A 25,794-nucleotide genomic window follows, 5' to 3' on the forward strand; every position below is an offset into this window, starting at 1 on the left:
AACATGATAAGAATTAGCATATTCTTTACTAGAACCAAGCTTACTGTAAACCTCACGAAGGTGTGCCATAAAACTGGGATTGTTTTCACTTCTTGCATAATGAATATTTGCCCTAAACGGCATAAGTAGGCTCAAAACTCAAAAAATGTGGTACAATCTCGGACAACCGCCTCTTTTTTCCATTCTCCAGCCGTTAATACGGACTGATTAACACATACGGGGTTAATGTACCGTCCGACGTTCAGTGCATAGTCGATTACCGATAATAGATGTACTAAAGTAATGTAGAGCTGGCCACTCTTCTGAAGCAAATGTCTCGGTTCATGTAATTAATCCATCCCATACCGTAACGTTAATGTAAAGAATTTGGTGTAAATCACTTCTAAGTATTTGGTGACCTTGAATTCAGAACAGGGCCTACTTCTGTACTTCACAGGAACATAACGCTACTATCGTCTGCTTTCGAGGTGTGGTTATGGACGAATGTATTGTAGACACTAGACAGGACCTACTGCGATAGCTATTCCGTCCGACCAGAGTTTGTGTGACAGTGTGGATACTAAAAAATCCGACTTCATGCCAGGCAGGTTTATGCGATAGCTGAGAACTATAAATTTTCGGGAATACTTTGAAATTTGAATACCGTATGCAAGGCTGTACACAACCTACACGTCTATAAATTAGGAATTGATTTTCACTAGTCATTTTCGTCATCATTTCAGATCTTTAGTGTTGGAAATTTGGCATCGTTTCCCTTAATTGCCAAATTATTAGAATAATTATTTTTGCTACGAATTTACGGGTGAGAAATGCTTTCGGGATGGAATCATCAACTTCTAGTTCTATTTATGAATATGAACCGCGTAGTGAAACAGATAATGACAGATGGCTACCGCCGTCGCAAGTGAAGGGACGGTGGCTAAAGATTGAATCTTAGTACACAAAACCCGTTCCTTTTCTCCCTCGTGGCATTAATTGTTGATGAATATGAGAGCATGGTTAAGCAGAGGACACTGTAAATTAAAACGAAATTCTATTAGATAGTTTTGGTTATTGTTCCATAGGAAACTGCAAATATGGCATCATCAGAATCCAGTTCTCAAGAAGCGACTGTGGAAGAACTGAAAGAAGAAATTGCTCGACTTAGCCGTGAACTGGATCAGGCGAGTAGCGAGAACATACAGTCTGCACAGTATGGACTGGTTCTTTTGGAGGAAAAAAGTGCGCTTCAACAAAAGTGCGACGAACTTGAAACACTATATGAAAATGCGAAACATGAACTTGAAATCACTCAAGAGGTTGGTTACTCCAAATAAAATTCGAGATTTAATGTAGGACATTAATACTAGAAATGCTTTATACAGTGGAGGTTATTCCAAATGTGCTTTATTTGCAGCAGTTATATTGGAGATGCTCACTTTGTTTTATCAGTACCCATTAGTGTATCAATCTATATATTGCCTAACAGCAGACACAGAAAGCTTCCAGTTATTAGTTTTACGTCAGTAATATTTTTTTTTAATGTGTAAGCTGTTGGCTATGACATAAAGGTCAAGCATGAAGACATTAGTCCATATTTTACTGAGTTTTGCAGAGAGTTACTGTATATCTCACAATTTTAATAACCACACTGATTATAGTCCAATGCCAAGAATAAATGCACTCACCATGAAATCTCTTCTATCAGTCTTTGGTTACTGTCACATCAGCTTTTTTCCTTTGATCTTTCTAAAAGCATTCTGCTGTGAGTCATTATTTCAAATAATGGTAAACGATATAGCTAAAGGCTTATTGTATTTAGAATGTCTTCATATGTTACACTATTTTCAACATGTTTCAGTGTAACTGGCTGCATTTTCATTTACACTAATATTTCTGGATTCATTATGTGTTTTAAGCAGTCGATTCTTTTATTGCATATCAAGGTATGTGCCCAAGTATAAGTAATAATTAGTCAGTATCAACCAAGATACAACCCAATTTGGGGTTTAATATTCTTTAAAGTATTCATAATATTAGCCAATATTTATACTCCAGTATTCTTTTTGTTCTCCAAGGCACTTGCAAAATTTCAAACAACTCATAAAGTAACAACAAAAAGTGGCATAGAGCAGGAAGAATCACTTCTTTATGAATCAGCCGCCCGTGAAACGTCGCTAAATTCTCAAATACTGGATCTGGAAAATGAGACAAAGCAGGTATGTTACATTATAAACTATTGTTATTGAATTAGAAGCCAGATAATAGTACTTTAAGATGACACACATGAAAATGACAGATTGCAATGATCTTGAAAATTCAGATTTCATCCTCAGTGTATGTGTAGGCAGAAAGCTGTCAGAGGTTACTTAAAAAAATAATAATCATATATTTCCAAATAATCCAAACTAGTATAGCTTTTAAGTTTTATTTGGGTTGGTTTGGCACATGTTGACATTCCTTAGACCCTTGTGCCACGTATGGTAGGATCATGTTTATTTTAGAGTCCATAAGAGGAATTAAGTTACATATTCTTCAAGGATACCCATACAGATTAACTCCAAGTCCGTGTTACCACAGTTACATGTATGTCCTCTTCACTGAATTCCTCACTTCATACAAAACAGGGATATATTGAACTTTTTCCCCATCCAAACTGTATCGTGTGTTTTCATCAGGGAGAAAAAAGCGTCATGCTGATGAACACAGGGAAAGAGGGACAGGTCACACAGGCTCCAAGTTAACATAGACCCACCTGTTGCGAGAAATAAAAACAGACAGTATGTGCTACTATATTATACAGGAAAAAAATATTACCGTTATGAACAAACTGTTGTGCCCCCTGCACACACATTGGCATACACCAATAAATCTATGATATTTATTTATTTTTCATCATTTATAATTTCAATAATACTGGATATGTCGGAGTATACATATACAAATAACAAAACAAGAAAGGACCACAATAAAGAAGCTGTATCCACTTAAAACTGCAGAACTTACAGAAAAGTAGTTTTAAAATTTACTCATTATTTAGCAGCAATACATGTATGCATGCATTGCAGCCAACCCACACCTTTACTAAGAATGAAATTGTAAATCAAAAATAGACAATACAAATACAAACAAGTGCCATTAATTAATAATTGTGTTTACAGTGTAGCTACTGTAGCAACAGCCATTCAGAGAATGAGTTTGGTCACAATTTCTGTTCTAGTGATCATTGTCATATTGCTCATTGTCTACCTCAAGTGCTCATCATTGCAGCCAGCTGCAGGCAGAACTTCTGGCCAATAACATAAGAGTTGTATTTTTGTTTCATAGTTTGCATTATTTCTCAGAATGTCTGGAACTAGTTGTGAAGATCAGGCATAAAGCCATCACCATTCCAGTGGCTGAGCCCAATTATGTGTGTTAACATATTCAGAACAGAAAGAACGGCTGTTAACTGCTGCAGCCATGTTGTGCGTGTGAGTCATTGTGAAGCAACATAGCTCCCTTCCAGATTTGAGTGTCAATCATTTTTTTTTTATTTGAAAAAGGTGTAGTTTTTAGAACAAATTTTGAGACCACCAGTGATTCTCTGTGTGACATTAATGTCATTTAGTGTTTGTTTATACTGAACAAATATTGAGAAAGACTCATGACTTTTAAGAAGTTGTATTCTGAGAAGTTTTCCCTCCCCCTCCCTTCATTAGCCTCATTATTTGAGTAGACCTTTTTTGTAATATTTCATAAGTCCCTTATTGCCAGTTACTCAAGAACTTTCACATGGTTTATTGAGTAAATAACATTTACTTATTAGAATTGTTTATTTCATATCTGAAGCATTTTTATTTTCAAGCCTTTGCGTGCCCTATCTTTTCAAGTGATTATTTTACTTTATCTTGGAACTTTCATATTGAGCTGGTAACATTAGTTGCAATAATAGAAATCTTAAATTAAAATATGCAATGATGCAACTCAACTTTAAAATGAAATTATGACTAAAGACAAAAAGGCTCAAATTCCTATTGATCTCTTGGGAATCTGCTGCCCAGCAAAGTTTCTATCATCTGCGGGGAGCAGGGGGACAGAGTTGTTGACTGATTTTTTAGTTAATCAGTCACAATAATGTCTGTTGTGACATTAGTATTAAATAGACATATGGGTGTAGAAGACTGAAAAATTGGCTGTTAGAAAATCTATAGTAGACATATCTCCTGGTTACTGTTGACTGAGGGTGGGTCACACATACAGTTCTGCATGACAGGCTGCACATGTATTGGTTTTAGTCAGCTGATTGAATTACATTTTGTGCACACAGCACAAGCCTCCAAATTTCAAATTAATAAAATCTAATTCCCTAAAATAAACATAAATAAAGATTCTATCACTGTTTAGATGATGCACAGTGATTACCAGACAGAAAGGCTCTGCTAGTTGTCGGACACAACCACCTAAAAATGTTGTAGAAATCCTGTTCCATAAGTCGTGCGTGACCTCCATTGCCAGTTTACATCCCAAGGCCAGTCTCAGAACCTCTCGCACAAATCCATATTTGTCCTCACTCCCACCACTCCATGCAGACCATATTTTTATATAATTTTAAAAATTGCAAATGTAACAACCCAAGGCTGGGATTCTTACTTGTTGCCCTAGTTGACCAACAACTGCAACCCATTGCCTGCTCCCTAACTTCTTACATCAAGGTCAATAACCATTTCTTCAGTGACCTCTCCATAGTTGCAACATGTGACCACATTTTCCCCTGCTTGCCGTTGTTAATACCCCCACCTTTCATCTCTCATGCTTATTGCCTTGTTACTTCAAACATTGCCTCTTCCACCATCCTGTAAACTCCAAACATCTCATTTATTTCACAGCTGACCAATGCTAGCTGAAGATATGCTAACTAATCTGCAACACATGTATGATCTTTTTTGTGACACCCTTGTGTGGAAATCTGGTACATCCCTTGTCTGACACAAGTTCGCTGATGATACCATCATGTTCTGGAGAAACCGTTTCCTCACTACCCTGCAACTTTAACAGCTTATTCCTATCCATATTATCTGGTCCTCTTCAGATCAATAACCCACCATCCAAGAATGAAGCTCCTCCAATAAGATCCTCATTTTGAAATTTGCCATCTTTTTCAGACTCAAGAGTATCTCTAATACTGTCTTACCATTAGCAAATGACACATCTGATTTATGGGGCAATCCAAATTATAGTATGCTGAACCCATTCCAAGATAATAGCCCCTCCCCCCTCATCCCCACCCTCACTTGGCTGTGTGTTTCACAGACAGATATCCCATACTATACTCTTCCACATCCTAGCACTGCGAAAGACATCCATAGAGAAAAACACCAGCTGAACCACCTCCCGTGCCAGGAGTTGGCCTTCCTTTACGTTGATCTTCAAAATTAGAGGTACCTTCTAAAAAATTATTCCAATGTCCTCTAGAGCATTATGCAACTCCCCACCCATCGTATAAGAGATTCTCAGTCTGTCTGTGTACTGGTATTTCTTCCAAACCCTTGCCACATAGGTTATATCAGCGTGAACAACACAAGTGCAAGACCTATTCCATTATATCCCGTGACATGTATGTCCTACTCCATTACATTTAGGATCACATGTGAAAGCAGCATTATGACCCTGCACTATCTTTTTTTGTGTACATTCTTTCATCTACCCCTGTTTTCTCCATTTATCCTACTCTAAGAAAACATCATCTTACTTCTCTTTACTTCAGTCTGGCCCTTTTAATTCAGTTTGTTTTATGTGTTTTGCATACCATTATCCATGTATGTACCAGACTGGTCTCACTCTGATACTGTATTCTTATCCCCTTCTTCTTGTAATTCAGCCCTCTCCTAGTCTTTGCACCTCCATTCCCTGGAATCCTCTCTTCACTGCTTTTCTTCCTTGTGAATCTTCTCTGTTACACCAAAGCAACCAGCCCTAAACCAAGCTGAGTTGCAGCATCAGTACTATGTACCCGTTTAAGTGTGTGTATGCCTGTGTGCTTTGAAGGAGGATTAAGTTCAAATTTGGTGATTGGTTAAGCTTACTCATTACAGTTTTTATTACATTTATCATTTGCTAATTGATGCACCCAAACATGTTAAAACGTCCTCTTCCAGGACACTGTGGGTGCGCTGGCCCCAGGTCGAATATGCCTCATGGATTAATGACAAGGGCCAGTGTGCCAGGCAGCCTGGTTATGGTCTTTAGGCAGTTTTCCCAAATCCATCTATGTAAAGTCTGGGGGGGGGGGGGGAGGGTAGAGTGAGAGTGAGCTGCTATTGGCTTTAAAATAATATCTTTCATTGTGGCAACCCCGTCATGATAATAGCCTGTAATGGTATAGCTGGCCCTCCATGGAATAAGAGAACAATTGGTAGCAGTCCTGTGTCAGCTTTGGATGGATTAAGGGCACCAGAAAAGAAGGAAGGATTTGCTACTTGAATAGTTTCCTTTATTAATTCCATTGTCTATCACATTCATGATTTGCTTTGTTTTCCAGTGTACCACACCTTATACCGAACATTTCAAGTGCTCATTTTCTATGCTAATACCCTGCAGTGAGTTCCAAACACACACACACACACACACACACACACACACACACACACACACACCTTGAAAAGGATGGATTGCTACTCAGCACATAGTGGAGTTCCTGAGTGGCAGACAGGCACAATGAGAGAGACTTCTGGATATGATTAAGCTTTCAGACGAAGTCATCAGATGTAGACAACAAACTTGCACACATTTCACACACACATGTTCTCTGTCATCTCTAGGCACAAAGGTCTGGCTGTGTCTGAGGTGGGCAGTTATTCTTTGCTGGATGGGAGGGGTACAGAGAAAGTGTGGGGTGGGAAGTGGGAAGGGGTAACAAGGTAGGGGTTGGGGAAGAGGTTAGTGCTGCCTATGGGAGTGTGCAGGGCCATGGTGGGTACAGGCTAGTGAGCTGCTAGATGCAGCATCAGGAAACTGTCCTGGGAGTTGGAGGGGGGGGGGGGGGTGTTCAAACAAGAGACGGGGAGAGAACCATGCAGTTGTGAGTAGGGCTGGAGTGAAAGCAAAGAAAGTGACATGAGAACAGGGAGGTGGAGTTCCCCACCTTTACAATCCAGAAAAGTACTTGTATGTGGGAAGAATGGTTGGGGGAATGCTGTGAAGCAGCTATTGATGTCAAGCACATGGTTATGGGCATCATTCTCAGCAACTGAGTGGATCAGCTGGCTCTTGACCTCAGTTTGGTAATGACCATTCACGCAGACAGACAGCTTGTTAATTGTCATACCCACATAGAATGTGGCAGAGTGGTTTCAGCTGAGTCGATGGGTCACATGGGTGCTTTTACAGCTGGCCGTGCCATTGTTGGGGTAGGAGATGCCTGTGACATGACTGGAATATGTAGTAATGGGAGGATGTGTGGGACAGATATTATATCTACATCTAGTGCAGGGATATTGGGCAAGGAGTTGAGAGAAGGAGTGGAATAGGGAGTGACAAGGAAATTTTGAAGGTTGTGTGCACATGATGAGATAATAATGTGGAAGGGGTGGGGAGAGTATTTCTCATTTCAGAGCATGACAAGACATAGTTGAAACCCTGGTGGAGATTGTGATTGTTGCTACAGTCCTGAGTCACGAAAGGTGTGCACCTTTCTGGCCAGAGAGTGGGTATGTGGGGGATAGTAGGTGACTGACTTGGTAGACAAGGATAGGAAATCTGTTTCTGGATAAGGTGTGTGTGTGTGTGTGTGTGTGTGTGTGTGTGTGTGTGTGTGTGTGTGTGTGTGTGTGAGAGAGAGAGAGAGAGAGAGATCTGAGTCAGTTCAAATTTATTCTGTTTATTGAGAATTGAGGAAGACCTTTAGCTTACTGTTGAGTCTATGTGGAAAACTCTGTTGTTTGTTGTCTTCCAGCCCCCCAGTTTACCATATTTATACAGGGGTAGTTGGTAGTTAACAAAATCAGACACTTTTATTGCAGCACACAAGGAATCTACTCAACTTCTTCAGTGCTGCAAGTACCTCACACACAACTGAATAAAGTGTATTTCCTGTTGATGCTGCTTTTCTGATGTTAAACTTCAGAGTGTAACTAAATGTGTGGACTGATATATGCTGTTATTGTTTTTATAAATTATGTTAAAAACACCAACAGTAAGATATATGGTCTGTGATTGTCTCTCTAATGTCTCTGTACATAAAGCAGTTTTACCAATGATTATTTTAACATGTCAAGAAACTGACTGGCTGTGAAAGTGCACTGATCTTCATAAGTCTACTTGATACTTCATCTTACCCATCCCTGAGTCTTTACTTTTCAGTAATTTAGTAACTGATCTGATTTCCTCCTTTTTATTTCGTGTGTGTGTGTGTGTGTGTGTGTGTGTGTGTGTGTGTGTGTGTGTGTGTGTGTGTGAAATAACTGCCTTAGAACACCAGGCTGCTATAATTTAGGAACACCAGAATGTGATCTGTTTATTTGTTGCCCACTTCGGTTAGCTTATGCATTAAGCCCTTGCATAACAGCTGGTGACAATCTTTGTGGGTTTGGGAAAAGCATATCCTCTATAAACTACATCTTTGTGAACTACGATAGTCATAAACTGAGTAAAACTCTTGCATAATAAGTAGAAAGTATCAGGATAATTTTTGATTTTCAGAGGTACTCTGTGTTGAGCTGTTTACTTTGAATATTTTGCATTTCTATAAATACACATGGAACTTTACTTGGGAGATTGTATACTTCTTTTATTTTATGTCATAGTATTTTCAAAATTTGACTACAGAATGAATTGCATACAGAACAACAAACTACTGTGAAAGCATTGGGGCAATGTGAATGTGAGTAGGGGGAAAGTTTGGAGTGATGGGCAGGGCAGGTCTCGGAGTATGAAAACTGTAGTGAAACGTAATAGAGCAACACACCTGAAGTTGACTGAATGCCCAGAATAAATTTATTTGTGGACTGAAATGTATTATGGTCTTCAGTCCAAAGACCGGTTTGATGCGGCACCCCATCCTGTTCTGTCCTGTGCAATCCTCTTCATCTCCAAGTAACTGCTGCAACCTACATCCCCCTGAATTTGCTTACTGTACTCATCCCTTCATCTCCCTGTACAATTTTTATCCCCACGCTTCCCTCCCATACTGCATTGGTGGTCCCTTGATGCCTCAGAACGTTTCCTGCCAACCGATCTCTTCTTCTGGTCAAGTTGTGCCACAAATTCCTCTTCTCCCCTATTCTGTTCAGTACCACCTCATTAGTTACACAATCTACCCATCTAATCTTCTGCATTCCTGTGTAGCGCCACATTTCAAAAGCTTCTATTCTCTTCTTGTCTAAACTGTTTATTGTCTATGTTTCACTTTTATACATGTCTACACTTCATACAAATACTTTCAGAAAGGACATCCTGACAGTGAAATTCATACTCAATGTTAACTAATTTCTCTTCTTCAGAAACACTTTTCTTGCCATTGTCAGTCTACATTTTATATCCTTCCTACTTCGACTGTCATCTGTTATTTTCCTTACCAAATAGCAAAAATCATCTACTACTTTAAGTGCTTCATTCTCTAATCTAATTTCCTCGCCATCACCCGACTTAATTTGACAACATTCCTCTTTAAAAGGCACTGTTCATTCTGTTCATCTGATCTTCCAGGTCCTTTGCTATCTCTGACAGAATTACTATGTCATTAACAAACTTCATAGTTTTTATTTCTTCTCCCTGGACTTTAATTCCTACTCCAAATTTTTCTTTTGTTTCCCTTACTGCCTGCTCAGTATACAGATTGAATAACATCGGGTATAGGCTACAATTCTTTCTTGCTCCCTTCTCAACCACTACTCCCCTTTTGTGCCTCTCTACTCTTATAACTGCCATCTGGTTTCTGTACAAATTGTAAATTGCCTTTAACTCCCTGTATTTTACCTGTGCTAGCTGTAAAATTTGAAAGACGTCGTTCCAGTCAACATTGTCAAAAGCTCTTTTTGAGTCTACAAATATTAAATTATTATTCTGATGTAGAGTTAATAGAGTCACAGAGGATTGGGAGAATTTAAGAGTCTGACAGGTAAAGTCAAGATGAGTGAGATGAAATTTTCATTGACAGGAAAAGTCATCTCTCAACTTCTGAAGAGTTGGTGTGTTAGGAGAAATGAAGCTTCATATCAGAGCAAACATACACAGCTTCTTTCTGTTGAATGTTGACAGCTTAATGTGTGTGTTACATTTGCATACTTTTTTTCGTTTTGCAGAGCTGTGTTACGGCAAAGTAGTAAGAGATTTACAAAGAATTAGCAAATATGCTGCTACATTATTTTAATACATTAACCACGACTCTCCTGTTGACTTAATGATGAATGGTGCTGATGACACTTCAAACAATAGGCAGTTACAAACATGAGGTGCTGCCTAAAGTTCTGTTGCAGAATAATTTTACATCTTCTTTGACATTTTAATGCAACAGATTGTGATATGTATCCCATAAAGTGAATTAATGGTTGGAATTGTCAGACATTTCTTTTGAGGATGAACAGATCTAATAGAACTACCACTCCCTCTCTCCATTCCTCCCAATTTCCATTTACTTACTGTATACATTTGAGCTTTAATTAATCAATTTTTTTTTTTCACAAGAAAGAATAAATGTTGGTTTGTTACTTAAAGAAGTCAAAACAGTATCAGTAGAATGGCAGAAGATATAGCTTGCCTTTTGTATCTCAGAACTGAGCAGTGACCTACGTTTGTACCTGCCTTTATATATTCCTGTTGAGAAGACAAAGGAATATCAGAATTCAGAAGTATAAAAAAAGATACATGAATTGCAGAAGTCAAATGACAAACCATGTATCACCATTTGATCTTTGTTGTTAGCTCCGTCAAGAACTTGAGCGAGTCGTGAATGAAAGAGACAGAATAATGCAGGAAAATAGTAACCTGGATAAAAATAAAGAACTTGCAGACCTAGAAAGAAGGAAATTGAGAGCTGAAGTGAGGGAGCTGAAGTCGCGGGAAACCAGTTTGCTGACAGATTATTCAGAACTCGAGGAGGAAAACATTAGCTTGCAAAAGCAAGTTTCAATGCTCAAATCATCACAGGTATGAAAAAACCTAATCATTATTTAATCCATCTTTTGATATAAGAAAAACAGCATATACTTAATGAAAATTTTGTTGTTTAGGTGGAATTTGAAGGTGCCAAACATGAACTCCGTAGACTGCAGGAAGACTTAGAATTGCTTCACCAGCAAGTTGATGAGTTAACAAAACTGAAAGAAATTGCTGAGAAGCAAATGGAAGAGGCTTTGCAGTCTCTACAGGTTTGTTTTCATGATCTACTGCAGTAGCAACTGTGATGTGTTTTAATGGGTAAAAAAATAGCTGTTATGTTTTGAGCCATATATCATTGCACAACTGTTCTGTTTTAGGCAGAACGTGAAGCGAAATATGCATTGAAGAAGGAATTGGACAAACACATCAATAATGAATCCATGTATAACCTGAGTAATTTAGCATTTAGCATTAGAGGTAAGTAACTGTAGAAAAAAATGTTTCTTTTATAATATTTTTAAATATTGTGAACTGACTTTGAAAACAGTATCACAAAATTTTCTTCAAAAGACACCGAATGATCTTTTAGTGGTGTAATTTTATGAAATAATTGTGTAAATTCTACTGTTTTTACTAACAGTCCTTTGCTTTAATTTTTGGATGCTGGCTCTCATAAATATTTTGTTGTTCTCCCTTCACTCCTTTTTATCAGACAGTGTTCAAATCTGTTAACAAATTTCCTTTTACTAATTATTTCAAAATGTCTCTACTTATAGCTTATGTATTCACTTGGAAGCTAACATTACAGATTGTCAGAATGACTAGCCAGTTTCCATCTTCAGAAGACAAAATTCAAAATACTGCCAATAGATACAATTAAAGTAAAAAGAAACTTTACACAGCTCTCAGAACTGTAAGTTCCCTCATTGAGGAAGAAAGAGTGTTGAATGGGGAAAGGTTGAAAAAAGGATTGTAGTTCACTCTGACCCCAGTTTGAGGAGACACAGCTAAGGACGAAAGGGGATGCAAGGATGAGATAAGCCTTTTGTCTCTGCCTGTCCTCTCACTAAAGTTGGGACCATCCTGGCTTGACTTCTGCTTTTCCCCCTTTGAATATCTATTGAATGACCACTAAGGAGCTCATTATTGAATGTTGTCAAATGATTAGCTGCAGTTCTGGAAATTGGAACGACCTCTGTGATGAAAATAATTAGGGACAAGTGTGCTGAAGATCCACAGGTACCAACAGCTACTCTTTTTGACTCCAGAAAAACCTGAATGTGTGCTGCTAAAACAGTGGAATGGGCTGATTTTCAGCAGAGTGCAATTTGGTGATATGTATATGACTATTACACAAGGAAAAATATCCCTCCCAGATGAAGCTGCTTCTCTCAGTACGAGTTAACCAGTTTTATTATTATTATTATTATTATTATAGGAAAAACCAGTCTTTCAGAAGTACTAAAGAGGACAGGGTTTCGATGGAAAACATTTTCTGAAATAAGAGTTATGTTCAAACAAGAGGATATTGTTACCTGGAGATTCTGTTTCTTGAAGGAGTATCTTAAGTGCGAAGCTCAAAAAATGGTTAAAAATGTTTTGGTTGGACAAAACGTAAGTAAATGCTGATTATTCAAGCTAACTGCATAGACTGATGACTCTGAATGAGGAAAATGAACCAACTGGAAAAAGACAGGCGGTTCATTCCTTTATGTGCTGGAACAGTTGGTTGGTTTCTTCCAAATGCTTTGCTGCTGTTTACATCAAAGATATCTGGGGACTACCATGAGGAAATGATGACAATGAAATTTAAAGAGTGGTTTGTAGGCTCTTAGCTTCCAAAAATAAAACATAACACTATAATATTCAGTAATGCACCATATGGCTCTCTCCTGTTCAATGAACCCCTGCATGCAGCAGTAGGAAGAGTGACACTGTGGACTAGATAGAGATGACCAGCATAGTCTCATTTAATAGGGAAACAAAAAAGGCAGAACTGCTGGAATCTGTGACGGAGCATGAATCATGTAATGTTTACAATGTTGATAAAGCTCTGCAGAAGAAAATGGTCATGGAGTGGTGTGCTTTCTGCTATATCATTGCTATTTCAGTGCAACATAAATCATGTAGGCTTAGGTGAAATCATATGTTGCAGACAGAAATAATACTTTTAAATGAAAAGATTTCAAAATTTTGTGTGTGAGGTGGGAGTATTACTTCCAAAAAACAGAAAAATATTGTCATGCATTTTCACAAATATTGTCACAGTCCCTTTGAAGACTGTGGAGTCTGACATCTTCCACAAGACACAGTAAAAATGCTGAAACATCATAATCTTTATACTTTAACAATGTAAAGAAAATAATTCATGTGTGCATGAGGTATGCTAGCTTTTGTGTGTGTGTGTGTGTGTGTGTGTGTGTGTGTGTGTGTGTGTGTGTTTTACTGACGAAGGCTTGGCTGAAAGCTTTATGCGATTGTCTTTTAATTCTGCGATTTGACATGTCTCCTTTACGGTAAGTAGCAGTCTGTATTTTTGTACGTTGTTGAGATTCCTACCTGGACTTTCTATTGTTTAATCTTTACTTTATTTTGACATATTTTTCCAAGCCTTTTTAATTATAAAGTATGTGTGTTTCTGCCTTCAGGGTTAGTGGTGGTTTTTCATGCTTCAGTAGTGTGGCGTTAAAATGGCTCTTTAAATTTTCGGGTATGATATTCCTGGTCGGGCGACTGACACTGCATAATGACAAACAGCTGCATGTTGCATTGACAATATAGCTGCCTGCTGTCAGAGACACTCTTTTAGCAGCCCAACTGTAACTGAGTGATATTAGAAGTGATGTTGGGCACTAGCTAGTGAATAAGTTTGACACGATTTTGGCAAGAAATTCAGGCTACTTGACTTCTGCATACTATCTGTAATATGCTCAGTTGGGGAGAAGAAGACACTTTGGCAGATATCTCTCCAGGAATGTTTCATCTCCTAAAATTTGTTCCGTTAACATCCTGTGACGTGAAGATATTTTCCTCCTATAAAAACATTCTTTCTGATCAGTGGCGTTCTTTGACTTCTGAGACTTTGTAGAATTATGTGGTTGTTCGTTGCATTTCAAAATGAGAGGTGTGTTTAGGATACCTTAGTAACTTCAGTGAAAATGGACATTTTAGTAAACAGACATGAATAAAATTAATTTATATTATTACCGGTAGTGCAATATAACTTCCAAATAAAACATTAAGTAATGTAAAATGTGCTTTCTTAAAGTACTTTTCCTGTTTATGTCACATTTAAGTCCATATTAAGAGTGCATATTAAAGCAATATAGTAATCTATGGTGTGATCTAGAAGCTGATTTCATTTGAAATAATTGTTTATGTTAAATATTTTTGAAAATATTTTGGTGATATGTATTTTACCAGTTTTCATTGCATAAATATGTACATTTTTGCATGTTGATATTACATGAAAATCTGGGCCCTACATATCAAATGTATAAAGTATTGTAATGAAGATATTTTTTAAATATTTTTACCTCATGAGTGCTTTATCATTTGAAATGTGACACAGGTATTACCGATGACCACACTGTTGGCAGTGATGGGGAGGATGATCTTCCCGTACTGAGGCGCATTGAGGCTGATCTGAAGAGTGATTCTGTTGCGGATATTAGTTCTCCTGATGACAGACAAGTGGACCTCTTCAGTGAGATTCATCTCAATGAACTCAAAAAGCTTGAGAAGCAACTGGAACAAGTAATCAGTTTTTCTTATTGCAGTTGTAGTACACTTCAGTCATTTTAGCCTCATTTAATTGCTGAATCACCTTGAATTGATCCGCTGTATCTTTCTTGATGAATTTCCTTCCTGTTCCTTGGATAGTCCAGTTTCCTCTCATTTGTTGAAAAATATTGTCTGAGTTGCAATTTATTTGTGTCTTTCTGCTGTTTATTAAATATGTGTTCTTGTTATCAAAAAGTGAACTTTCTTTTGACATGTTGGCTGTCCAATCAAATTGAGGATGTGGCTCCCAGAAGGCATCTGTGTTAAGGGGATTGCATGATTTTATTGGCTTCTCATTTATTTAAGATATGTGATTTATTTAGTGGGCAGTATGGGATGGAATGTTCTTCTATAGTAGTAAAATGGGGATAACTTGCAGTCGACAATTGTCTCTTGCTTATGAAATTAAAAGAATGTATGAGAATACAGTTTATGTCTGTTGTATGTCCATTATTAACTGATTGAATCACACTGTGTGACATTTAATAGCATTTGTCACTGTATGTATGATTAATTTGAGAAAGAAAACTGGGTGATGGAGAACTTAAACAACAATTGGAGATAAACAGATTCGAATGAAATGAATTTTATGAATGTATTTTCAGATGGTGAAAGTGTTTAAGAACCACAATTAAGTGAACAACGAATGTAGAAGATATTGGACGCAGTAAAGGTGATTAGATGCTTTAGGTTACACAATACAAACGATAGTCACAAAGTTTTAATTATCACCATGTTGGAACCATAGTTTTGACCACAAAACTAGGTGATGGTGTTAGTCCTTCTATATATATTCACTCTTCAAAGTGACATATTTTCCCAATGATGGATGACTTTGCAGAGACCTTCAACAAGAGAAGACTGTGTCACTGGGTATCGTATTGGGAAAAATGGAGGGTGAGAGAAATTTGATAGCTGAAAGAAGCAGCAAATTTAGGATTCCATCATCATTAGTGTTCTGCCAAAAGGCAGGTTTTCACATGGTAGTTCTCCAGGCTGTTTGGTCTTCTGCCATCTTCTTCAGGTCTGCATAATTTCCTCTTCCCTTTATGTCACATATAACCTTGTATCTCCTTCTTCCTCTCAGTCTTCTCCCACAAACCAGTCCTTCCAAAGCATCTGCTAGCAAGCACTTCCTTCTTTATGAATGTCATAACCAGTTCTTTTTCCTTTCTCTTATAACCTTCAGCAGACATCTTCTCTCACTAACCCTTTCCAATATTCTTTCATTACTCATTCTTTCCATCCAGCTCTCACTAGCCCTTTCCAGTACTCTTTCATTACTCACTCTTTCCATCCAACTTATTCTCTCCATTCTCCTCCACATCCACATTGCAAATGCTTCTAACCTTTTTTCATCCTCTCATCCCAGCATCCGTGCTTCTGCACCATATAGTGCTACACTCCAGACAAAACATTTTCCAAGCCTTTTCCTTAGACCTTTATCTAATTTGCCACACAACAGTCTTCCCTTTCTGTTGAATGCCTCCTTTGCTGTGGCAATTCGAGTTTTCACCTCCTGGTGACATCTCAAGTCTCCAGTTATTGTGCTTCCAAGATATTTAAATGCACTTACTTGGCTAATGGTAGCTTGTCCTATTTTAATACTGGACAGTCTGTGTCTTCAACTGATGACCATACTCTTTGTTTTTGCTGTGTTTATTTGCATCCCGTATTCCACACAAGCTTCATTCAGATCTTTCAGCATGTTACTCACTGTCCACTCACTTTTTGCCACTAATACCATGTCATCGGCAAATGTTATACATTCTATTCTCTTTCTACCAATACATATTCCTCTTTTCCCATCTAAGCCTTTCGCAATAGTCTCTTCAAGGTATGTGTTAAACAACAGTGGGGAAAGGCAACAACCTTGTCTAACACCTCACCCAATGCTGCTTCCTTCTGACATTTCATTTCTAATCCTTATCCTTATTTACCTGTATCAGGCATTTCTCTTTCCAGTCTGCTCCTTTCCTCTTCAAAATATCCATCAGCTTGTTCCACTGAACTCTGTCAGAAGCCTTTTCTAAATTTATAAAAACAGCAAAGATTTCTCTACCTTTTTCCATATATCTTTCCCCTATAGTTCCCTTATAGTTCTTAACAGGCCAATAGCATCTCTTGTTCCTTTTTCTCTTCTAAATCTGAACTGCTCATCTCAATCCCTCTATCCAGCTTGCCATATAGCCTTCTATTCAGCACTCTCAGCAACACTTTAGCTGCATGAGAAATTAGACTGATGGTCCTAAGCTCTTCACATTTCTTAGTGTTTCTCTTTTTCTCTATTGGTATCATAACTGTTGCAAGAAAGCCCTCAGGCCATTCCCCTTTGCCATATATCTCATTACAGAGGTAGACTATTTCTTTTCTTGCCTTGTTTCCCAGACTCTTCAACAGTTCTGCTGGCAAATCATCAATTCCTCATGCCTTCCTATTCTTCATCTCCTCCAGTGCCTTTTCTACTTCTGCTTCCAAGATGGTGAATCCCTTTCCATCTTCCTGCACATATTGCTCCTCTTCAACTTTAATTTCGCTTTGTATTTCATTCGATATATTCTTGCCATCTGTTCAAAACCTCCTGTGGTTCTTCTGCTAGAGTACCATTTGCTCTTTCTATTTCCATGTTACTCCTCTTTCTTTTACATTCAAAAACTATCTCACTAAGCCAGTCTATACGTCATTTCATACTTCCCCTCTTTCTCCATTTTCTCTATTTCATCGCATTTCTGTTTCATCCATTTTTCCTTGCTTCTTCAGTTTCTCTTCTTAATTCATTATTCAGTTTCCTGTACCTCTTTTTGCCTTCTTCAGTTTCTACATTTTTCCACATTTTTTCCACTTTCTTTGCTCTTCCATCTTTTTCAACATGTTTCCTGTTATCCATTCTTTCCTGGTACTTTGGGATACTCTAATTCCTAGTACTTCTTTGGTAGAGTCCATAGGTCCTATCCTCATTTTTATCCATTTGTCATTAACAATTTCAGCAACACTACCTCTTCCCCCTTTTTCCATAAATCTGTTTTCCAAATCTCATGCCTTTCCTACCTCTTTGAGTCTTTCTATGTTTAGTCTTTGTTTTGCTTTACCTCTCCAGACTTTTTTTCAACTTCACTTGTATTTCTCCCACTACTAGGTTGTGGTCTGAGTTTGTATCTGCTCCTGGATAAGCTTTGGCAGTATTCAAACAGTTCCTAAAACTTTTTTGCATCAGGATGTAGTCTAGCTTGTATCTTTCCCTCTTCAAATTTGATATCCATGTGCAACATCTCCTTTTGTGGTGTTCAAATGATGTTACCCACTGCTAATGAATTTTCTTTACAGAAACTAATTAGTCATTCACCTCTCTCATTTCTTATTCCTAAACCAAATTCCAGTATTATTTTTGATCAGATACAGGACATTTCGAAAATAGTGCACAAAAGTCCAGTGCAAAGGAGCAAAACACTGGAAGCAGTAGAATTACTGTCAGTATAGGCTTAATATTAATTTAGTTTCACACAGTCTGCCATACAGTTTAATAGCACTATTCATATAAAATTTGATTGTAAATGTAAATTCAGATGTCTCACATTCTGCATTGAAAATGATGGTACAGACTCGCTGGTCCTTAGTAGTGCTTGTTAGTGGTATGTGTTTCCTCTAGAAGTATATTTTCATTAAGGATCAGACCGTAGAAGCCCATATAATGTAGGCAAACAAATGTGGTTTTTATCATTGTCAAAGCTATTGCTGTTTCTAACTTGAATCTGCTTATTCATCTGTCCAAAACGCTTTAATTACTGAAAACACTGTTTCAAAAGATGTATTAGAACCTATAGCAGCCAGTGAAAATTCAACCAAACTTCTAATATGTTTTTAGCACACCTGCTCATTGTGAAAATTGCCTGCAATTTTTCATTGATGTTAACATTTCATATTCCAGTCCAGCACTTTACCTTCTCAGTATATACTGTGTGGTTATTATTAAACTTTCCCTATTTAATGTGTTATAATGCAGAAACTAATTACAGGACAAGTACCAAACTTGGTAGCATTAATGTCCAGAGTATGGGGTGCATGATTTCCATGCATCACAGCACCACTGACCAGTTCCAACTATGGCCACCACGTGCTGTGATCATTCATCGTGATTCGTAGTCTCACACACCTGAGCAGTTGCAGTGCACTTGTTGGACAAAAGGAGCATGGCATTATTGGTATTACCAAAACAACAGTAATGCTGCAGCTGCACTTCAAGAATATCGCAGGCTGGAAGGATTACAGAAGTGTCCTTTTTCTCCACCTGCCGTGCGGATCATGATGAAGTAATTCAAATCAGCTGGGTGTCACTCCGGGAAGAGGCTGATGATCAGTTGCACCACAAGTGTTTCATGAAATCGCTGTTGCTATGGCAGACAACGCTGTGTGCAATACCCGATCGTCAGATAGTGCGCGTGCTGTGTCATAATAGGTGAACATCCCTCGGTCCACTATGTGTGTTCTGAGCCATTCTCAAATGGTATCTGTATAAGATCCATATTGTACAGCAGTTTGCACCACAGTACACACAATGACATGTTGACTTTGCTCTCCACTTTCTCACAAGGATTGAAGTTGACAAGGGCTAGCCCTGGACCATTCTATGGACAGACAATGCTCATTTTCCTCTGACAGATGAGGTGAACACACAGAATTGCCGAGTGTGGGCATCTTCACCTTCAGTCAGTGTGCATGAAGTTCCTCTGTATGGTGAGTGTGTCACCATAAGGTGTGACTTCATGGCTTCATTGGTCATTGGCCCATTCTTTTTTGAACAGGTTGGCACTCAAGGACCAAAGACGGGCAGTGTGACTGGCCAGCATTACTGCAATATGCTTCGCCAGCATGTCATACCCACCCTACAGGAGAGAGACGCATTGAACTTGACAGTTTTCATGCAAGATGGGGCCCTACCGCATATTTGGAAACAATTCCTTTATCAGCCGATCATTTCCAAATGCTTGGCGGACTCGATCACCTGATCTCACTTCCTGTGATTTCTGGTTGTGGGGCTACCTGAAGGACAGGGTTTGCTAGGGGAACATTCACACACATGCTGATCTGAAGTGCAACATATCAAGAGAGATAGCGTGCATACCTACGGACATGCTTCAGTCTGCTACGAAGAATGCATTCCTGTGCTTTCAGACTCTTCTAGACACTGATGGGTGCCATATTGAGCCCATTTTGTTTCAGTAATGGTACTGGTATGTAATGGTATGATGTACCATAGCAGCACATTAACAGTGTTTCATTTGAATTGATTCTGCATTATTTATTTTCCCCATCCTTGACAATATGCTACCAAGTTTTGTCCCCGTATGGTAATTAATTTCCATGTTGTTGTTGTTGTTGTTGTTGTTGTTGTTGTTGTGGTCTTCAGTCCAGAGACCGGTTTGATGCAGCTCTCCATGCTGCTCTATCCTGTGCAACCTTCTTCATCTCCCAGTACATACTGCAACCTACATCCTTCTGATCTGTTTAATGTATTCATCTCTTGGTCTCCCTCTATGAATTTTACCCTCCAATACTAAATTGGTGATCCCTTGATGCCTCAGAATATGCCCTACCAACCGATTTGTTCTTCTAGTCAAGTTGTACCACAAATTTCTCTTCTCCTCAATTATATTCAATACCTCCTCATTATGTGATCTACCCACATATTCTTCAGCATTCGTCTGTAGCACCACATTTCAAAAGCTTCTATTCTCTTCTTGTTCAAACTATTTATCGTCCACATTTCACTTCCATACAAATACTTTCAGAAATGACTTCCCGACACTTAAATCTATACTCGATGTTAACAAATTTGTCTTCTTCAGAAACTCTTTCCTTGCCATTGCCAGTCTACATTTTATATCCTCTCTACTTCGACCATCATCAGTTATTTTGTTCCCCAAATAGCAAAACTCGCTTACTACTTTAAGTGTCTCATTTCCTAATCTAATTCCCGCAGCATCACCCGATTAATCTGACTACATTTCATTATCCTCGTTTTTCTTTTGTTGATGTTCATCTTATATCCTCCTTTCAAGACACTGTCCATTCGGTTCAACTGCTCTTCCAAGTCCTTTGCTGTCTCTGACAGAATTACAGTGTCATTGGTGAACCTCAAAGTTTTTATTTCTTCTCCATGGATTTTAATTCTTACTTCGAATTTTTCTTTTGTTTCCTTTACTGCTTGCTCAATATACAGATTGAATAACATTGGGGAGAGGCTACAACCCTGTCTCACTCCCTTCCCAATCACTGTTCCCTTTCATGCCCCTTGACTCTTATAACTGCCATCTGGTTTCTGTACAAATTGTAAATAGCCTTTTGCTCCCTGTATTTGACCCCTGCCACCTTCAGAATATGAAAGAGAGTATTCCAGTCATCGTTGCCAAAAGCTTTCTCTGTCTACAAATGCTAGAAATGTAGGTTTGCTTTTCCTTAATCTATTTTCTAAGATATGTCGTAGGGTCAGTATTGCCTCACGTGTTAGAACATTTCTACGGAATCCAAACTGATCTTCCCCAAGGTCGGCTTCTACCAGTTTTTCCATTCCTCTGTAAAGAATTCGTGTTAGTATTTTGCAGCTGTGATTATCAAACTGATAGTTCCGTAATTTTCACGTGTGTCAACACCTGCTTTCTTTGGGATTGGAGTTATTATATTCTTCTTGAAGTCTGAGGGTATTTCGCCTGTCTCATACATCTTGCTCACCAGATGGTAGATTTTTGTTAGGCCTGGCTCTCCCAAGGCTGTCAGTAGTTTTAATGGAATGTTGTCTACTCGTGGGGCCTTGCTTCGACTTAGGCCTTTCAGTGCTCTGTCAAACTCTTCGCGCAGTACCATATCTCTCATTTCATCTTCACCTACATCCTCTTCCATTTCCGTAATTTGTCCCCAAAAACATCGCCCTTGTACAGACCCTCTATATACTCCTTCCACCTTTCTGCTTTCCCTTCTTTGTTTAGAACTGGGTTTCCATCAAAACTCTTGATATTCATCCAAGTCGTTCTCTTTTCTCCAAAGGTCTCTCTAACTTTCATGTAGGCAGTATCTATCTTAACCCTAGTGATATGCGCCTCTACATCCTTACATTTGTCCTCTAGCCATCACTGCTTAGCTATTTTGCACTTCCTGTCAATCTCATTTTTGAGACGTTTGTATCCATTTTTGCCTGCTTCATTTGCTGCATTTTTATATTTTCTCCTTTCACAATTAAATTCAGTATCTTTTCTGTTACCCAAGGATTTCTGTTTGCCCTCATCTTTTTACCTACTTGATCCTCTGCTTCCTTCACTATTTCATCCCTCATAGCTACCCATTCTTCTTCTACTGTATTTCTTTCCCCTTGTCAATCGTTCCGTAATGGTTTCCCTGAAACTCTGTACAACCTCTGGTTTTTTCAGTTCACCCAAAGTCCCATCTCCTCAAATTCCCACCTTTTTGCAGTTTCTTCAGTTTTAATCTACAGTTCATAACCAACAGATTGTGGTCAGAGTCCACATCTGCCCTTGGAAATCTCTTATAATTTAAAACCTGGTTCCTAAATCTCTGTCTTACCATTATATAATCTATCTGACACCTTCCAGTATCTCCAGGCTTCTTTCATTTATACAACCTTCTTTCATGATTCTAGAACCAAGTGTGAGCTATGATTAATTTATGCTCTGTGCAGAATTTTACCAGACGGCTTCCTCTTTCATGCCTTACTCCCATTCCATATTCACCTACTATGTTTCCTTCTCTTCCTTTTCCTACTATTGAGTTCCAGTCACCCATGACTATTAAATTTCGTCTCCCTTCATTATCTGAATAATTTCTTTTATCTCATCATACATTTCATCAATTTCTTCATCATCTGCAGAGCTAGTTGGCATATAAACTTTTTACTACTGTGGTTGGCGTGTGCTTGGTACCATGTTATTATGTGTTAAATAGAGAAAATGTAATTATAACCACCATGTACTTACACAACAGTTCCCATCAGATAGTTTTCCTCATTCATTGTGATGTACAGGATATCAGATTTTATAAAACTATACAATTCTTTAAGAACTGATGGGTTTATTTAGGGCAATTCATTCTATTGGCTGAAGAGGTTAAAGAAATGGTTCACACCATTCATGAATATATCCATTTTGGACAGCATTATACACAGTATGAGCAAAGCATCATATTCATATTATCTTATGTTTTCTCTTTTTGTGCCGTTTAAAATGAACATTGTTTTTACGTTTCTTTTTCATTCTCCATAATTGATATTTGTGTTGTCTTCCATAATTGCTACTACCTTTTTCTTAAGATTGATCTTTTCCAAGAAATATCAAGTCAGGTGCTGTGCACTTTCATCATCAAACTTTACCAGCTCTAATACTTACTCTCTGATGCCTCTATCTGTGCAGTAAAACCTATCCACCAGAGGAAATGGCTTGAAGTCCATGCGGGTGGAAGAATCTATCATCACTGAAATAAACTTGCTTCTTTCTGTTCCTTCATTATTTGTTCCATAATAAAAAGCAGTCGTATTCTTGATAGTTAATTTGGTTTTTGTCTACGAGCATGAGAGCTTCTTGTTGAACAGTGATGTAATTATTGTCAATGATGAGATTCATGGACTTGAAACTCTGATTGTGTGTTACTGTTTGGTATGCAAATGTGGCTTCTTGCACCGAAAGTCACTTTCCCTGTCTGAAACTAGCATCACTGGTAGGTAATTTCTAGGGAGCAGAAAAATTTGCATTTTGTGATAAATGCAAAATAGCTGCGAATTCTGTCTTACAATGCAAAAATGCAAAATTAATTAGTAGATTATATTCCATAGGGGATTTTATTCAGAGGAACTATTTTATCTGAGATAGTTTGAAATAGCTTTATTTTTTGCTTATTAACATCAAAAATGTTACCAGAACCTATTGGAAAAATAAAAAGTGCAAAAATGCCATGATGTATCGATGAGCTCAATTCTCTGGTGCCATGCCCATTATGGGTGACTGAATGATCTGTTAATAGTAAGATACAAGTTGTGTAATGCTGCGTAGTACTCAGCTGTGGGACCTAGCACCTAACATTTTGTCACAAAGACAAGTTTGTTTTGTTTGGTAGCTCAAGTTCAGTTTTTGGTATGATGCCGACACTTTTAACATAAGTTAGGTGGCAGATGTTTTGAACAGTTTCTGCATTGAATACCACCTGACCTACATTGTTAATAATATTCTGCCAACCTCAATGCTTTGTATTGTGCGTTGCTCATTGTTTTCATTTCTGCCTCTGAAATGAGTGAAGTGACTATTCCTGGCTCATCACTGATTTCAATTATGACCCTTGCAACACCATGAGAGATCGGTGATCCCTGTGACATTGTGTCAGTTACAGTTTTGCAGAACACGGGTGTAGGCTAAGGCCCTGTGAGAAGGAGGTGGGGGCATCTTTCCTTGCACCATTTGTCTCCCCAGTGGTGGTCAACATTCTGTTCGTTTATGCTCGCTACCGGCAGCCACTATATAGGGTCTGCACAATGCGCTGTAGTGATTGGGAAACAAGATATGTCATGTTTCTCGACTGCCCCAAAATTCTTCCCCCAAAGTTCAAATCAGTGTTGCTTTCAGCTCTACTTATGTGCTTCATGTCTTGTCAGTTCTGTCTATAGCATAGTCAGATATAGGTCACAGAGCAGTGAGTGCCCACAAAAGGTGGAAATTAATATTCTGCAGATTTTTTAATCATCAAATGGGCAGGAAAAGACAAATAATGCTGAGAAACAACTTAAATCACAGATGGGTTCAGTTCACCAGTGGGAAAATGCTGCTGATTTTGAACAGAACAATATTATATTTGTTGAATACTTAAAAACAGCCAAACAAAGAAAACAAAGACCATTTCGGAAAAAAAGATGTTGAAGTTTTTCTGAAGGCAAACATTCCAGTCAAAAAGCTCCAAATCAGCACTGTTTTTAACAGTCAGTTCAAAGGACTAGGGCGTTCTTTGTCTTCACTCACATAGTGTGACAACCCTTTAAAATTGTGCATCTAATCATTGACAAACAAAAAGGTACATGTGAATTTTGACAAAAATAAATGCAAATTTTACCAAAAATAGATGCTACATTTTTTGGTCCCTAGTAATTACCAATTTTTGACCTAGAAGAGTTAACCTGAGAGACAGCTGTATGTTTGTTGGACTTCATGTGAGTCACTATGTTGGTGCCACCTCCATGCCCAATGCTGAATTTTGCACTGCAGCATTCTTACCATATCCATTAATTTGCAGCACCTTACCATTTAGTTTGCACTTGCATTTTTTTCTGAAAGAAATGCTGCATTATATCGAATTTGATAACCAATACCATTTATTTTTTTCATGCGAATGAAGCTTAAGGCCATCAATCTAAATCTTCAGGTAAACAAAGCATTGTCAGGATAGGTGATTAGTTTTGAAAGAAGAACAAAGTGACACTACAAGACAAAAATTTGGGGCATTTCACTGTCTCCAAAAAGGGACATTTGGTTAAAAATCAACACTGACCCATATCAATTCGGATGAATGGGAACCTTGAGCATGTGTGAGTATCCTATGCAGAATGACCCAGGACTTGACAACCTCCCCTTTTTGTAATTTGTTGGAACCGCACTACGACCTCAGCATCACTTTGCTTAACTGTGGTCAGATTTTCACCTTTTTTTTGGTATTGGTGAATCCACATGCTAATGTTACGTCTTTCTCTTGGGTCATAGTGATGTATTCAGCCATTGTGTTTGCTGTTAATGCAACTAAAGAAGTCATTTGGTTTGTTTTGACACAGCTGCAACATTTCCACTGCTGCCTTAGTTCAGCCTTCTTTTTGAATGAGTATGAGCAGTCATGAAACTCAGCTTGCAGTGACCTTTGCCATGTTCAAAATGTCAAGCAGAATGTTGATTACTGATCTGTGGCTGATTTTCACTTTTT

General features: G+C 38.2%; 1 protein-coding gene across 1 annotated transcript in view; it reads left to right on the plus strand.

Moving 5' to 3' along the window:
• The first annotated feature begins 866 nt into the window (after positions 1 to 866).
• LOC124615479 (protein bicaudal D) overlaps positions 867 to 25,794 on the plus strand; it is a 121,116-nt gene continuing 96,188 nt past the window's right edge. Inside the window, exons 1-6 of the mRNA XM_047143403.1 lie at positions 867 to 1,298; positions 2,058 to 2,198; positions 10,879 to 11,103; positions 11,187 to 11,324; positions 11,433 to 11,532; positions 14,627 to 14,811. Of these exons, the coding sequence (XP_046999359.1) occupies positions 1,077 to 1,298; positions 2,058 to 2,198; positions 10,879 to 11,103; positions 11,187 to 11,324; positions 11,433 to 11,532; positions 14,627 to 14,811 (1,011 nt within the window). The 5' untranslated portion in view covers positions 867 to 1,076. The remainder of the gene's footprint in view (positions 1,299 to 2,057; positions 2,199 to 10,878; positions 11,104 to 11,186; positions 11,325 to 11,432; positions 11,533 to 14,626; positions 14,812 to 25,794) is intronic.

Source organism: Schistocerca americana, chromosome 5, assembly GCF_021461395.2.
Source record: "Schistocerca americana isolate TAMUIC-IGC-003095 chromosome 5, iqSchAmer2.1, whole genome shotgun sequence".
NCBI classification, from domain to species: Eukaryota; Metazoa; Arthropoda; class Insecta; order Orthoptera; family Acrididae; genus Schistocerca; species Schistocerca americana.